Source organism: Bufo bufo, chromosome 5, assembly GCF_905171765.1.
Source record: "Bufo bufo chromosome 5, aBufBuf1.1, whole genome shotgun sequence".
NCBI lineage: Eukaryota > Metazoa > Chordata > Amphibia > Anura > Bufonidae > Bufo > Bufo bufo.
The window spans coordinates 126,183,288-126,199,673 of record NC_053393.1 but is presented as its reverse complement, the minus strand read 5'-3'; the positions used below and the strand labels follow the sequence as shown (position 1 = coordinate 126,199,673).

General features: G+C 39.1%; 1 protein-coding gene across 1 annotated transcript in view; it reads right to left on the bottom strand.

Moving 5' to 3' along the window:
• Positions 1 to 16,386, bottom strand: part of TOX (thymocyte selection associated high mobility group box) — a 284,951-nt gene that overhangs the window by 36,213 nt on the left and 232,352 nt on the right. The window contains exon 5 of the mRNA XM_040433308.1: positions 11,116 to 11,346. Within this exon, the coding sequence (XP_040289242.1) occupies positions 11,116 to 11,346 (231 nt within the window). The remainder of the gene's footprint in view (positions 1 to 11,115; positions 11,347 to 16,386) is intronic.

Below are 16,386 nucleotides of genomic sequence, written 5' to 3'. Positions count from 1 at the left end.
GGGCACTCTGCACAAGCGAGAAGTTCCAAAAATAGCCAAACATGTGATCTTGTAATTCCAGCTTTAGACTAGAGAGATTTATCACAGTGGTTGATGTTAGATGATACATCTGTAGCATCTTTAGACTGTCCTGTCTAACTTTATACCACTTATTTGTTTTACTTTATGCCAGAATTTTGGTGCACATTGCTGCATCTTAATTCACACTTGTTTCTGACAAGGGTCACTGTTTTCCACTTGTTACACCCATTTCTAGACAAGCCCAAAAATGTATTTTCCACCTAATCAATGTGATGCAGAGAATCTTCTGCTGCATCTTTTGCTACAAATTGGGCCAAAATTCTGGCACATTTTGATTAGTGAATGTCCTCCAATATGTCTGTGTGAACATGATTTTTGCAACAAGTAAAATGTAAAGATTTCATGTGACACATTGCATTGGTAATGTAAGACAAGGGATGAGGGTGTTTCATTGATTCACAAAAGGATCTGCAATTTACTGAGCATTAGGATACATTGGTAAATCAATTCTCCTGTGGTAGTCTATGGACTTGTAAAATTACAAAAAACAGCCAAAATAATGAATCACCAACTAAGGTTCTTCGAGTTGGGCATACAATATTGCCATCTTGCTTCCTGAAGATAACAGCTTCCTCACCTTGCTACTGCATTTTAGTGTGAGCTATTACAAATATTACAAAATCTGTGGACTAGTCACTGCCTCCTGCACAATCATCCTCCTCATACACATCTGCCATGGAATAGTGTGTTGATAACTGGTTATGGTCAGATTAAAAAAGAAGACCTGTAAATGTGTTAAAACCCTAAGCAAATGCATGTTCAAATTCTAATGTTCTTGTGAACTTTGAGAACATTCTGTGATGGATTTAAATAACAGCATGTGCTTTATTGTGTGGATTGTTGTTTAGACTGTGCACAGTATGAGAAGGGTATCATTTCACTTGTTGGCTCCCGCAACAGAATAGTTTGGCCCATGAACTGCAGTAAGTCAATCAACTGATATGTAAGAGAGTGTTAGGAGGACTATCAAGTAAATGCCTTTCATTTAATTAGTTCAAGAGTTCAACTGGATCAATCTTTGCTAGCAAACAGGGCTACTTACACACAGCAATCATTGGTTAACTCTTCAGCATCTCTACCTGCTTCCTGTGTCATATCCCTGCCTAGATATTCAAGCTTATCTACACCGTTTTCAATTTTTTTTTTAGTATGGCAGCAAAAAGCTATTATAATAAACTATATATTAAAACTTTACATTATGTATAAGTAAAATTAAGACATATAACCCTAGCAAAAGAAACCTTGGTGTGGACCAAATAACAAAACTTTAACCACCTGGTAAACCTAGCGGATCAAAGACTGGGGGATTTCTAGACCATACACAGAGCAATTACTATCAAGGTTGATTCACATACAGTGGAAATTCATTGGATTATCTATCCGGATTTGCATATTGAAATATAGATGCAGCAGAGTTTATGGAACTTTAATAACTTTAATCCACAAAACGTAGAAAATGTCCACTTGTAAAGTGACATGCAGATGGATTTTAAATCTGTGGATTTTCCCATTGGATGTCACCGTCACGCTTCGGTGGGGGAGGAAAACACCACACTGAGCATAGGAGGGAAAAGGTAAACTGGGAATCAGGCCTGAGAACTAGGGAAGGAAGATGGACACCTCCTAGTGAAAACCCTAACAAAAATCCTGACTACCAGCATGAACAGACCCCAAAGGTAGGTGAGTTCATACGCAGGAATACCTAGAGTCCTATATAGCCCTATAGGACCCTGGTACTAATGGCAGGGACGAGACTACCTGTTCCTCCAAAAGGAAGGACGAACAGGAGTCTACTTCAGGCCCAATACAAACAATAGGGAAATGCAACACACAGAACCCAAACAAAATACAAAAGGAAAATAATTAACTTCAAAGAGGCTATGGAAGCACCAGGAACAATCCACAGGCACAAAAGCTATAAACCACACAGCATAGTTGAGAAAGCAACTATAAATAAGGAAGGTTATATGACCACATAAGCAACACCTGGAGGCAAGGGGTGTGGCCATTACCAGAAACAACACAGACACCTATTGATCCACAAGGAAAACCTGTCAGATCAAACCACGTGTTGCCAGTCTCACAGATCTCCTGCCACTCACTGTCGCCGGGACGTCCATATGTCTCGGTACGTCACAGTCACCCTATGTGATGTCATCACATGCAACACAAGTGGGTTTTGCAGAAGATTTGCCACAAAGACTTCTTTAAACAGCTGATATAGCCCATTTTCAATGAAGACAGATTTTTGCAGTGTATCAAGAAAGAGTGATCAGTGTAGTAGGTGGGAGGGGAGAAGTGCAAAGTGGCTGATAAGTGAAGAACGAGGAATTTTATGTACTAAGATATATCACAAAGATTCATTATCTTTGCTTGTACTATTGATTTATGGAAACAAAACAGTTATTCTAAAAATTCATTTACTGTTAATTTTCCAACCATATCTGCTGGACGTTTGTTCCAAACATCTATTACTCTGTCCGAAAAATGATGTTTTCTGCAAATGCTTTCGATCACCCCCCCTAGTTAACTTCACTTCCCCTATGAACCTCATTGAAAGGGAGTCTATCTGCTGTCTTTACCCTGCAAAAATGCTAATGGTGCTCTATAGAGTTCATGGAGAGCAGGGTTCTATTAGATGCATCACTGTGAATAGAACCTTTGATTCAGTTTTTATTCCTGATCGGCGGGGTCAAACACCCAGGACTTGTGCCGATCAGCTGTTTGAGAAGGCACTGGCACTCACCATAGTGTTGCGACCTTCTCTCAGCTCACCAAACACAGCATTGTATATTGCGCCTAGGCCATGTGACCAATAAACATGACAATACATGGTCTAGCCAAAGCTGGAGAAGGCCGGGGTGCGACTGCGAGCGCCGATGCCTTCTCAAACAGCTGATCGGAGGCAGTCATCGGAACCCCACTGATCAGATACTGATGACCTATCCACAGGACTATCGGAAAACCCCTTTAAGCGTTCAGAAGGCGGTCCCTCACTCTAAAACGCTTTCTCTTCCCTGTGCTCTGAGCGATAACTGTAGCATCCAATCAGGAGACCACTACAGCCGGCTCTCAGAACAGAGAGGGAACCCTATAATACAAGAGGGGTTGTTTCAGGCTAGAATCTCCCATGCAACCTATATAGGAAGTTTTTTTTTAACCAAAGTGGATTCAATAAGTAGGACAAGTATTAAATAAAACAACAGATCCTTCTCTTCTCTTACCAACTACTTCCATTAAAAAAACTGCCATAAAATGTGACGTTCCAGCCTACACACCAAGTCAAGTTTCTAGATCAATGTAAGGACATTAATATTGAATGTTTTAATTTATGCTCACAATTATTATTGATGTGCATGACCAGTTATTTTAACATTATGACAAAATATAATAAATGACTGTGTTACACAGGATGCATTTAATTACATTACTTTTAGCTGTCAACTAACTGCCTTGATATAATATTTCATTTCTCTCTTCGCTTTGGCATTTCTTGTCATAATATTTAAGTCTGCCTTGAATAACACTCTCTCTGTGTTACCTCCACTCTCACTGAGTTAATCACAGTACATGCTGTAAATTACATGCCACCGTGCTAGGTTATGCCCTTTCCATGTTAATTACACTCTCTTTAGCCCTTAATCAATATGCTGTGAGGACATATTTACTGTGCATGGACTCGTCTCACATCACAAGTCACTTTTTTTTTTCCAGTTTATGGCTCTTTCCAGCAAGTGCAATGGGAATTTGTATTTCTTGCTCAGTTTTCTGTAAAACCTGTATCCTCAAGCATTTAAAGCCACTGAGTGTAACTTTATTGTAAACCTGTCAGAATGTTCCTTGCTGCCTTTTTATTTGTGAGTGCCTTGTGCACTATGCAACAAGCAAAAAATGGTCTTCCTCCACGACCCCCATTCACATGGGAGAGGAAATTCATTTAATATAGTGTGCCTGGTATAGAGAAAACCGGTCAGGGAGAGAGCGCAGCCCAAGCTGACAACCTGACTCAGCTTCTGAATCCTGCTATAAACTGCTGAGCTATATTATATGTGCTCCCACTATTCAGCACTGACCTCTACTGTTACAAGTTTTGTACCTGAGTTGTGTCCTGCCTGTAAACTGCTATACTGTGAAACAAAGCCCAGATGTCAGCTTAACCGTGCTCTCCTACAATGTCTGACTGCAAGAAGTTGTCATGTAAGTTGTCATGAGTAAGCCACAATCAGAAAGGGTAGGTTCAATTCTTTAACATAATCATATGCAAAACTACTGCAAATCTGCCATCAGACTGCAGGCTGCCTTTCATTGTAAAATAGCTTGAGAGTAGGGCATACAAGGTTCAGTTTCAGGTTATCTAAGAATTCCGTTATGGATTCCGCTAGTACAGACCATAACTTATGGTCCGTGGTAGCGGAATCCATAAGAGAATTCTTAGATAACCCGAACCTGAACCTTGTACGTCGAACTTGAAAACACAAGTTCGTTCATCCCTACCAAGGCACACAAACACTATAAAGCCTGAAAAGTACGAGATAAGTCATTGATTTGCTTTAAAACCCATTTGATTTTAAAGCTCCCTTCAGATGGTACCTCCTGGATGTGCCAACGAAAGTTGGGGCCGTCTAGACATTTTCTCAGCATAGGCTGTCTGTTGTGCCTCAGAGAGGAGGGTTGTCCAGCATAGGAACCCCTTCTATGACATCTATATAACCTTGTAAGATATTTGGACAGGGAAATGTCTTCATCAGACAACCCCTTTAATAGAGCAGATTTTAGGACTGGCTACAGACACCATCTCTTGCCTTTAATTACACGGATGGTCAATTGGTTTCAACAGAGATTACACAATGCCTCATTTCCCTTGTAGTGAAATTTTAAGAAACTTGTATCCAAAGAGCAGTCGTCAATAATTACTACTCTGAATGGTCACCAGTTATAAGTGGTGTACCCTAAAGTTCTGTGCTGGGACCCGTATTATTTAACTTATTCATTAATGAGGGAGAGGATAGGATTAATAGTGCTGTTTCGATTTTTGCAGATGACACCAAACTTTATAATACGGTATAGTCTATGGAAGATGTTAATAAGTTACAAGCTGACTTGGAGAAACTTCGCAGGTTTGGTCTCCACTTTGCAAATGAGGTTCAATATAGATAAATGTAAAGTTATGCACCTGGGGGCTAAAATTCTGCATGCAGCATATGTCCTAGGGGAAGTAAAACTGGGAGAGTCACTTGCTGAGAAGGATCTGGGTGTATTAGTAGATCATAAACTAAATAACAGCATGCAATGCCAGTCAGCTGCCTCTAAGGCCAACAGAATTTTGTCTTGTATTAAAAGAGGTATGGACTCGCGGGACAGGGATCTAATATTACCACTATACAAAGCATTGGTACGGCTTCACCTGAAATACACTGTTCAATTCTGGGCACCAGTCCAAAAAAAGGATGCCCTGGAGTAAAAAAAAAGTGCAAAGTAGAGCAACTAAACTTATAAAGGGCCTGGAAGATCTTAGCTATGGGCAAATATTAAAACAGAATTTGTTTAGTCTTGAAAAAAGACATCCAAGGAGGGACATGATTAACCTGTATAAATATATAAATGGACCATACAAAAAATATTGAGAGAAGCTATTCTGTGTTAAAACCCCTTAAAATACAAGGGGACAATCGTCACGAATGGCGAAAAAAGATTCTGTCATAACGGGGACAAGCACTCTTTGCAGGAAGGGCTGGGAAACTCTGAAATAGCCTGCCGCAGGAGCTAGTCACAGCAAATACATTAGATGGCTTCAGAAAAAGTTTAGATGACTGTATTTCATAATAACATTGAGGCTTATGAAAATGTATAGAATTCATGTTCCACACACCATTTCCCTTTGGCTCAACCCCTCCTTAAAAGGAAGATGGATGTTGATCCAGAGATCTGATTGCCACATCTGGAGGGGGGGGGAGGAAGTATTTTTTTCCCCTTATAGGTTTTTTTTTTTGGTCTTTCTCTGGATCAATATAGCAGGATTACAGGATGGAATTGATGGACTTTTGTCTTTTTTTTGTTTAAATCACCAATTACTATAGTTATGGAGGACATTTCTAAAGACTAGGAGGAGACAAAACAACGGCATTACTTTTTTTTTCAATATAGGAAACCAGTTTTATTGCTGTAGTACATGCTAAACTGTTCCACAGCTGGCTATACCGGTAGACTATTGTTCAATAAAATAAGAATTAGAATATTCAAACAAAACAGCTGCCGACTGACATTCTGAAGAAAATGAAAGCTATAAAAGTCTTTTGTATGCCGCAAATGAGCAAAACAAAAGGAATACTCTATAATAAATCTGCTTCCAGGTCTCCTTCCTGCAGCTCATGATTTTTTTCTTAAAATACCTATTGAGGATCCGGAAATAATTGTCTTATTGATGTTAAATACACATATTTGCTTCCAAGGTTACAGGAGCTAGATTATGAATAATGATGGGCTTTATTTTGTTGTAAAAAAAAATAACCACAAGAGTTGAATACAGAGGGTCTACATTTTGTCTGTTTTAAAGAAGCACTCCCACAACAATTATTATTCTCTGGCTTGTTAGAAATTTACATGCGGTACATTGTAGTGAAATGCCTGTATTTGTAAGATATCCCCTGCCTTCTGGTCCTCAGCTGTGTCATGTGACCAGCACTTTTGACTCTCCAACTGACACAACGTCTTATGTGTGGAAAGGAACTCAGTTTCTCTATTCACTCCTATAAGCCTGATGATGACACTCACATAGGAATGAATAGACAAACTGACTTCCTGTCCACACATAGGACGTTGTGTCAGTTGGAGAGTCAGAGTGCCGGTGACACGACACAGCTGAGGACCAGAAGGGGGAAGGATATCTTACAAATACAGACATTTCACTACAATTTACCTCATGTAAATTTCTAACAAGCTGTTGTCAGATAGAGAGTCAGTGTTAGTCACATGACACAGCTGATCACCATAAGAAAGTGGATAGCTCATAAATACAGACACCGGTAAAAAGATTACTTTTACTACCATTTAGCTAGCGAGAGAAGAAAAATGTTGTGGGAGTGCTTGTTTAAAGAGGACCAGTCCTATCCTCACTAATACAACTTGCAGTGCACCCTTGCAGCCTTATCTAGTCAGCCTCTCTATTCAGTTGTGATTGTCATCTATAGTTGTAGTGCCCAATAGAAGTATGGGTAGTCCCAAGCACTCAGTATCTATGGTTGAGCACCGGGGACTGTCCATGTGGCAATTCATAGCTACAATACAGAGAAACTAATAGTACGGATAGCAGCCGACCGAGGGAGGTTAGGAGAAAAAACTCCTTAGGAATCACATAAAATAACGCCACAAAGTTATGCAGTCAGTGCAATCTGCAGAACTTTCCTATACAGGTGAAAAACGTATTCTGATGTATACCAGCCTGACAGAGGTCAAAAGGACACTGTGCATGGAAATCTATGGACACATTTGACAGGAGGGACTAGTATTGTTTTTTACATCAGTTTCCCAATCTGCATGCCCTATCTTTAATCAATTTTCTCTAACCGGAGACTAGATACACTGTGAAGAGGAGATCCTGCTCCTCTTTCTCTCTGTAGTCAACCCTCAGAAGCAGCAGTAGCATGAAGGACATTATACTGCAGTATACTGATCTGTATTGCTGTGAATCAAGCACTGGGTGAGATAGAAAACTAACTACAGCCAGCAGCAGTGTCTTTGTGTGTCTGTGCCTTTGTCTTCTTAGAAACATAGAATGTGTCGGCAGATAAGAACCATTTGGCCCATCTAGTCTGCCCAATATACTGAGTACTATGGATAGCCCCTGGCCCTATCTTATATGAAGGATGGCCTTATGCCTATCCCATGCATGCTTAAACTCCTTCACTGTATTTGCAGCTACCACTTCTGCAGGAAGGCTATTCCATGCATCCACTACTCTCTCAGTAAAGGAATACTTCCTGATATTACTTTTAAATCTTTGCCCCTCTAATTTAAAACTATGTCCTCTTGTAGCAGTTTTTCTTCTTTTAAATATTCTCTCCTCTTTTACCTTGTTGATTCCCTTTATGTATTTAAAAGTTTCTATCATATCCCCTCTGTCTCGTCTTTCTTCCAAGCTATACATGTTAAGGTCCTTTAATCTTTCCTGGTAAGTTTTATCCTGCAATCCATGTACCAGTTTAGTAGCTCTTCTCTGAACTCTCTCCAAAGTATCAATATCCTTCTGGAGATATGGTCTCCAGTACTGAGCACAATACTCCAAATGAGGTCTCACTAGTGCTCTGTAGAGCGGCATGAGCACCTCCCTCTTTCTACTGGTAATGCCTCTCCCTATACACCCAAGCATTCTGCTAGCATTTCCTGCTGCTCTATGACATTGTCTGCCTACCTTTAAGTCTTCTGAAATAATGACCCCTAAATCCCTTTCCTCAGATACTGAGGTTTGGACTGTATCACTGAATTTATATTCTGCTCTTGGGTTTTTTACGCCCCACCATTAGGATGATATGAGGGCCCGACGTCCACAGGTGGGGGTTGTGCTTACAGCCCAACACCATGCAGGACGTTTGGCATTTGCCAGAGAACACCAAGATTGGCAAATTCGTGTGCTCTTCACAGATGAAAGCAGATTCACACTGAGCACATGTGACAGACGTGACAGAGTCTGGAGACGCCGTGGAGAACGTTCTGCTGCCTGCAACATCCTCCAGCATGACCGGTTTGGCATTGGGTCAGTAATGGTGTGGGGTGGCATTTATTTGGAGGGCCGCACAGCCCTCCATGTGCTCACCAAAGATAGCCTGACTGCCATTAGGTACCGAGATGAGATCCTCAGACCCCTTGTGAGACCATATGCTGGTGCGGTTGGCCCTGGGTTCCTCCTAATGCAAGACAATGCTAGACCTCATGTGGCTGGAGTGTGTCAGCAGTTCCTGCAAGACGAAGGCATTGATGCTATGGACTGGCCCGCCCGTTCCCCAGACCTGAATCCAATTGAGCACATCTGGGACATCATGTCTCGCTCTATCCACCAACGTCACGTTGCACCACAGACTGTCCAGGAGTTGGCAGATGCTTTAGTCCAGGTCTGGGAGGAGATCCCTCAGGAGACCGTCCGCCACCTCATCAGGAGCATGCACAGGCGTTGTAGGGAGGTCATACAGGCACGTGGAGGCCACACACACTACTGAGCCTCATTTTGACTTGTTTTAAGGACATTACATCAAAGTTGGATCAGCCTGTAGTGTGTTTTTCCACTTTAATTTTGAGTGTGACTCCAAATCCAGACCTCCATAAGTTGAAAAATTTGATTTCCATTTTTTTATTTTTGTGTGATTTTGTTGTCAGCACATTCAACTATGTAAAGAACAAAGTATTTCAGAAGAATATTTAATTAACTCAGATCTAGGATGTGTTATTTTTGTGTTCCCTTTATTTTTTTGAGCAGTGTATTTAAGACCTATTGTCAGAAGGTCCAACATCCAACACCCCCACCAATCAACTCTTTGAAGGAGCCGCGACACTTGAATGAAGTTATCCTCTTCCTAGTATAGAAAGCACAGTCGTGTATATGGTATGCTCTTGGTAATGCATAGCGGATCTCCTCTTCTTTCTTCAGGACCTGGGTAAAGGACCTTTGATGACATCACTGCGCTCATCACATTGTCCATCACCATGGTGATGGACCATGTGATGAGCGCAGTGACGTCAAAGGTCCTTTAGCCAGGTCCTGAAGAAAGAAGAGGAGATCCTCTACGCGACCAAGTGGATGGGGTGAGTTAAATTTGTTTATTATTTTTAACCGCTCAATGGACATTTTACTAAGCATTCTGTATTAAGAATGCTATTATTTTCCCTTATAACCATGTTATAAGGGAAAATAATAAAATCTACACAACACCTAACCCAAACCCGAACTTCTGTGAAGAAGTCCGGGTTCGGGTATGGGTACCAAACATGCAGATTTTTCTCACGCGTGTGCAAAACTTGCGCGGGAAAATCACGCATTTTCCCACGACGTACCGTGTGAAAGAGGCCTAAGAGGTCAGAGCATTATGTCCCCTTCTTACACCTGATCATCAGGAGTGCTGGGAGTCGGACCCCTACCATTCCCATACTGATGATAGATCATCAATATTTTACCCTTATAACCTTGAATACATCACAGTTATTGGTATTACATTGACTTTGTATCTGTTCTATCTAAAGTTTCTAATTTATATTGGTAACATATTTTCATGGTTAAAATAACAACATTAATAAAGCAATTTGACCGAAAACAGGAAACTGAAAAATGCAAACTTCTATTTAACATACTTGCTGGAACTAAGGCCCAACATTGTTTGAAAAGCTACTAATAAGATGGTCTATTATTTTTTGCTTCGATGCTCCAGTGTGACACATTACATTTCTATACCGCTCGCTTATCAGTTACAGTAGGAGGTTCTTTGATTTGCTATGAAGCAAGAAAACGTGTAGAATACATGCAATCCTTATAATGATGGCTCAGTCAGATGCAGTAACTGAATGAGTCTTTTAAAGCAATCTTAATAAAAGCCATATATTGCCTATTGATGTAACTGTAATTCCTTAAAACACAACAGGCATTTCTCTTTTGAGCCCAGAAAGAACACTGCACATGTGGCTGCAGGATATTTCGGAGGTTGTCTATGTGCTCATGCTCGGTGGGAAGGCAGTCTCTTGCACAGTATGTGGACTCTTACAAACAGAGTGGTAAGGAGGATTATGAGCAGCATATTTTTGGATGTTAAAAAATTCTATTAATCTTTATAATAGAAAGAAAGACGAGATGGCAACTGATGGAGCACAAAAGCTTTTCAAAGGACTGAAATTCTAGGAGGCTAAAAATACAATAGTTCTTATAACTGCAATGGAAGAAACCTCTCATTTTCTAGCACTGAATATGAAAGTGACTATCCATTTTAAACATCATTTTAGACATTAAAACATCTAATTTTGTTTCACTGGTGGCAATATACTTTACAACATAGTTACCTGTTTCTGCTCCTCTCCGAGTCCATCCCACATTGAGGCTACTATTTTGGATACTTCTCCAAAGGTGGCATTTGGGTTTTGGCCTTTGATGGCTGCTTGTGTGTCCCGGAAGAATAGTGCGTACGCTGACACTGGCTTCTGGGGCTCATTTGGGTCCTTCTTTTTCTTCTTTTTTGGTGTTTTTGGCTTCTTTCCTACATCTGGGGCTGGCCGTTTTTCAGCGCTACTGATCTGTAATAAAGTGATATTGTATTATGCCTTTTTACCAAAGAATAATTATCAGTATAAAAAACAATAAAAAACAAAGAGCTGCCAGCAGCTGCTATGCTTATCTTCTAGTTACACCCATGCATATCTTATATAATGCTATAAATCAAAAGTCAAGCATAGCACCGAGAATTATTTTATTTGACAACATCATGATTCATTGTATTCCACTTCTGAATGTTGTCGTTCTTGGTTTAACTCTTAAAGAGAATCTGTCCACTCTCCTGGTATATCTGTTTTAGCAAATAATTCCTCACCAATGCTGCCTATGTAATCTATCTCTTTCCCCTGACTTTCCTCCCTCTCTAAGGCTACTTTCACACCAGCATTTCTATTTTCCGGTATTGAAATCCCTCATAGGATCTCAATACCGGAGAAAAACACTTCCGTTTTGTCCCCATTCATTGTCAATGGGGACAAAATGTAACTGAACAGAACGGAATGCTCCAAAATACATTCCGTACCGTTCTCATACCGGAGAGCAAACCGTAGTATGCTGCGGTTTTCTTTCCGTCATGGGACGCGGAGCAAGACGGATCTGTCATGGCCCACAATGCAAGTCAATGGAGACGGATCAGTTTATCTCAGACACAATCTGACACAATAGAAAACGGATCCGTCCCTCATTGACTTTCAATGGAGTTCATAACGGATCTCTCTTGGCTATGTTAAAGATAATACAACCGGATCCGTTCATAAAGGATGTAGATGGTTGTAACATCAGTAACGGAAGCGTTTTTTGCTGAACCCTGCCGGATCCAGCAAAAACGCTAGTGTGAAAGTATCCTTATACAGCTTACAGTGTGTACAACTTCCTCCCCCTCCCTGCTGCTCTACTCTGAAAGGGAAGAGGTGGAGAGCAGAGAGAACACATGATGTCGGCTGACAGCAGTCAGGAGCTGTTGTACAGACTCTACAGCAAGAAAATGATAGGACATTAGTTGCTTGATTTTTTGCATTTAGGAAGTAAATGAACAATAAAAAAGTCAGTGTGAAGGTGTTAACAGATCTGAACTAAAACAAGATAAAGTTAAACATTGCAGACCTCCATCTGCATGTGTTTCTCATTATGGTTGTGTTGGTAATGCATGTCTTTTGTCAGTTTTTTTTATATATAGTATGTTATTCATTATTCTTCACTATGACGGATATGTAATATATTTATGCAAGACACATTTCTATATAGCACAGCACTTTCATTTCAGAGATATTTACTTGCCATTACTTATGATGTTGGCTGGATTATAATTTCTGTCATTCTGTTCTGTTTTATTATGGTAGAATTATGATATATTATAAATTGTAAAACCTTCTAAATACAGTAAAACCTCCCAAATTTGCAGTGAACAGTGGCCTCCTAGAAGGTGATCTTCTCAAAGGTATGGATAACATTGAATATAGTGGAGCTTAGAGAATTTGGCGAGTTTTTTTTGTTTTTGCTTTTAGAAAGGTTCACTCAGTATTTTATATTAGCCGTCCGACTCAGATTAACTATCTATGGTGGTTTTTACATAGACTAATGAAAACATAGGATAATCCTGGCATTTCGTCCTCACATGTGGATGACTAACTTGAACAAGATCGGGGCTTAAAGACAATTGTTAACATTACTCAATGGGAGCTGCCAGATGTCATTACTGTTGACAATGTAAGTAATTTTGAGGCACACAAGGTGTGATATCAGGGTACATGACAACACTGTAGGATTACAGGTTGAACTTGAGGGACATGTGTATTTTTTCGACCATATCAACTATGTAAATAAAGCTGCAACTCTTACAGCATTCAAAACCAACAAATGAGCTTGGTTGCTGACTAATCTGTATAAATCTGTATACCCTTTACACAAAAGTTTGGTAAACCAAATGAGAACACTATGACAAGGTTTATCTAGCAGATAGAAATTGGAGGTGCTTCCCATAGCAACCCCTTAACATTCCAGACATCATATTTAGAATGTAGGTTGCAAAATTAAATCACAAAGACAAAATAAAGCTTCATTTTACTGTCCATATTAATGGTTCTACAGAATCACACAATAATGACGCTAAAATTAGGTTATACCTGTGATATTACCATATTACTCATGGAGTACGAGTGAATGTATGATAGTTAGAGATGAGTGGATCGATTCTAAAAATCTAAAATTCAATTAGAATTTTTCCAAAAATTTGGATTTACAGAAACTCAAGTAGAGGAGATAAAGAGACAGAGACTTTTCCAGGCAATTAGAGCACTTTTAAGGTAGAATTTATGTGGATCCAAATTGAATTTCATGGATAATTTGGCTGAATTGGACTCGAAACGAACTTGGAGTGATAGGCTCATCTCTAATAATAATATATTTATTTATATATATTTTCTATATTTAAAGGACATGTGTCACCAACAATTTTAAAATCAGGTAGTAACACATTTTTTTATCTGTTTTAAATTTCTGTTTTTATTTTATTTCCTGAACATTATTATGGGGGCGGCCATCTTGCCTGAGCTGTTCTTAACAGCATTTACAAAGCACAATAAATTGCTTTATGGCAGCCCCATGGGCCATAGACACAATGGTCAGGAGGGGACCCTATTGACTTACATGGGAGAGTTTTCTAGGCATGATCTGTAAGGCCAAGTTCACACTTCAGTTATTTCATCAGTTATTTTCATCAGTTATTGTGAGCCAAAACCTGTAGTGAAGCCTACACAGAAATAAGGTATAATGATTTGATTTGTACCTATTCTGTGTTTTTGACCCACACCTGGTTTTGTCTCACAATAACTGATGGAAATAACTGACCAAATAACTGAAGTGTGAACTTGGCCTAACCTGTGCAGAGGTCATTGTACAAGGAAGAAATAAATAAGCTTTGACAAGCACCTATTGTGAATGGTGGATCCTGTCTTATCTATACACAGAGGTGATATCATTACAGGCAGGATTAGAATGAGTTAACGGTAGTAAAGTCATATGTACAAACCAAGAAGTGGCCAGGGCGAAAACTGCAGGATTTGTGGTTTTAGTTTATATATAAAAAGTGACATGGAAAATTTAAAATAACATAAAAAAATATTTAAAAATATATTAAACAGTGATTTAAACAGCAGGTCATTTTCTGATGACACATTCCCTTTGAAAATTAGGACCTACATATTTGCTTCCTTAAATTCAGAATTATTTATATATGGAAAGTAGCTATATTACTACTTTAAATTTAGCTAAAGTAGTAAAAACAGGCAATAAAATACTAGCAAAGATGAGGCAAAGAATTCATCTATATGTATTTGAGGAAAACTACATTTTAGTGTATTTTTTATCTCCAACAATTACCTGTAAAGAAACATCTACAATTCTACACTAAATACAAAGTTTAACAATGACACAATGAGCAGCTTTCCCAAATACGTTTTTCCACATGTGATAACAATTTGAGAGCAATTATATTGAAATGACTTATTTATATGGAAATAGTGATTCTATTTGCAACCACAAAAAAATAAAAAATCCATTGAGTATTTTATGCCTGAAGAAAAATGCATTACACAGTCATCGGGAATCATTCATGGCAACAATTGTGTCTTTTTGCTTACTTTTTGTCTGTGGTCATACAAGATTAGTACTCACAGTTTCAAACTATGTGTAATAATGTATATGTTAATCTGAAAACACTATTGTGCTAAAATAAGGCCTAAAGTTCTCTTAATAGTTTGCAGATGTTATAATAAAGAGTAAATGTAAACGTGTATATCTATCATTTCTTTGCTGTCATTTGTATTATTACAATGTTTTCACATTTGGCTCAATTTACATGTTGTAAATTGAAGAGCAAATGGTATTAGCTCATATGAATTGTTGTTAAAATTCTTATTTAGATGGCCCTTAATAAATACGAATTTGGAATATCATTTACATGTACGGTACCTATTGAGAAAAATACTGGTAATAGTGAATTGAATTATAGGAGGTTTTATGAAAATACGGCAATACTTAAAGTCTATGGACGCCTTGAACATAGAAAATAATTTTTAGATCTACTTGTTTCCCCCTCTCCCTGCAGTATATGTGTGTGCTCTCCACCCTTTCTGCACTCCGATACAGTACAGATTGGGTGATCTGCAATCCCTAAAGACTTGGATGCTTTCCCTCTTACCATATTGGGATTTACGGTGTATACCTCCCTGCTGATATCTGTCATTGAGAAAAGGCTGTCATGGCTGATATAGCCATGAGCAGTTTGCTGTCAGATCTATGTTAGATTCAGCAGTGCCACCAGCTAGCTAAAGGACTCTACAGAAGCAAAATGGTTGGAAATTTTTCAATGAAGACTATATTAGAAAGTTGTTTAACCACTTCACATCCGGGCCATTTGCCCCCTTCCTGACCAGGCCTAATTTTGCAAATCTGACATATCTCACTTTATGTTGTAATAACTTTGGAACACTTTTACTTATCCAAGCCATTCAGAGACTGTTTTCTCGTGACACATTGTACTTCATGATGGTCATAAATTCGAGTCAATATATTTCACCTTTATTTATGAAAAAATCCCAAATTTACCCCAAATTTTGAAAAATTCACAATTTTCAAAATTTCTATTTCTCTGCTTTCAAAACAGAAAGTGATACCTCATAAAATATTTATTACTTAACATTCCCCATATGTCTACTTTATGTTGGCATTATTTTGGAAATGTCATTTTATTTTTTTAGGACCTTAGAAGGCTTAGAAGTTTAGAAGCAATCCTTAAAATTTTTAAGAAAATTGCCAAAACCCACCTTTTAGGCTGGGTTCACATGGGCAAGATTTCAGCGCGGGTGCAATGCGGGAGGTGAACGCATTGCACCCGCACTGAATCCTGATCCATTCATTTATATGGGGCTGCACACATGAACGGTGATTTTCACGCATCACTTGTGCGTTGCGTGAAAATCGCAGCAATCCATGTGATTGGACCATGTGATGAGCTCAGTGACATCACCACAGGTCCTTTGACAGGTCCTGAGGAAAGAACAGGA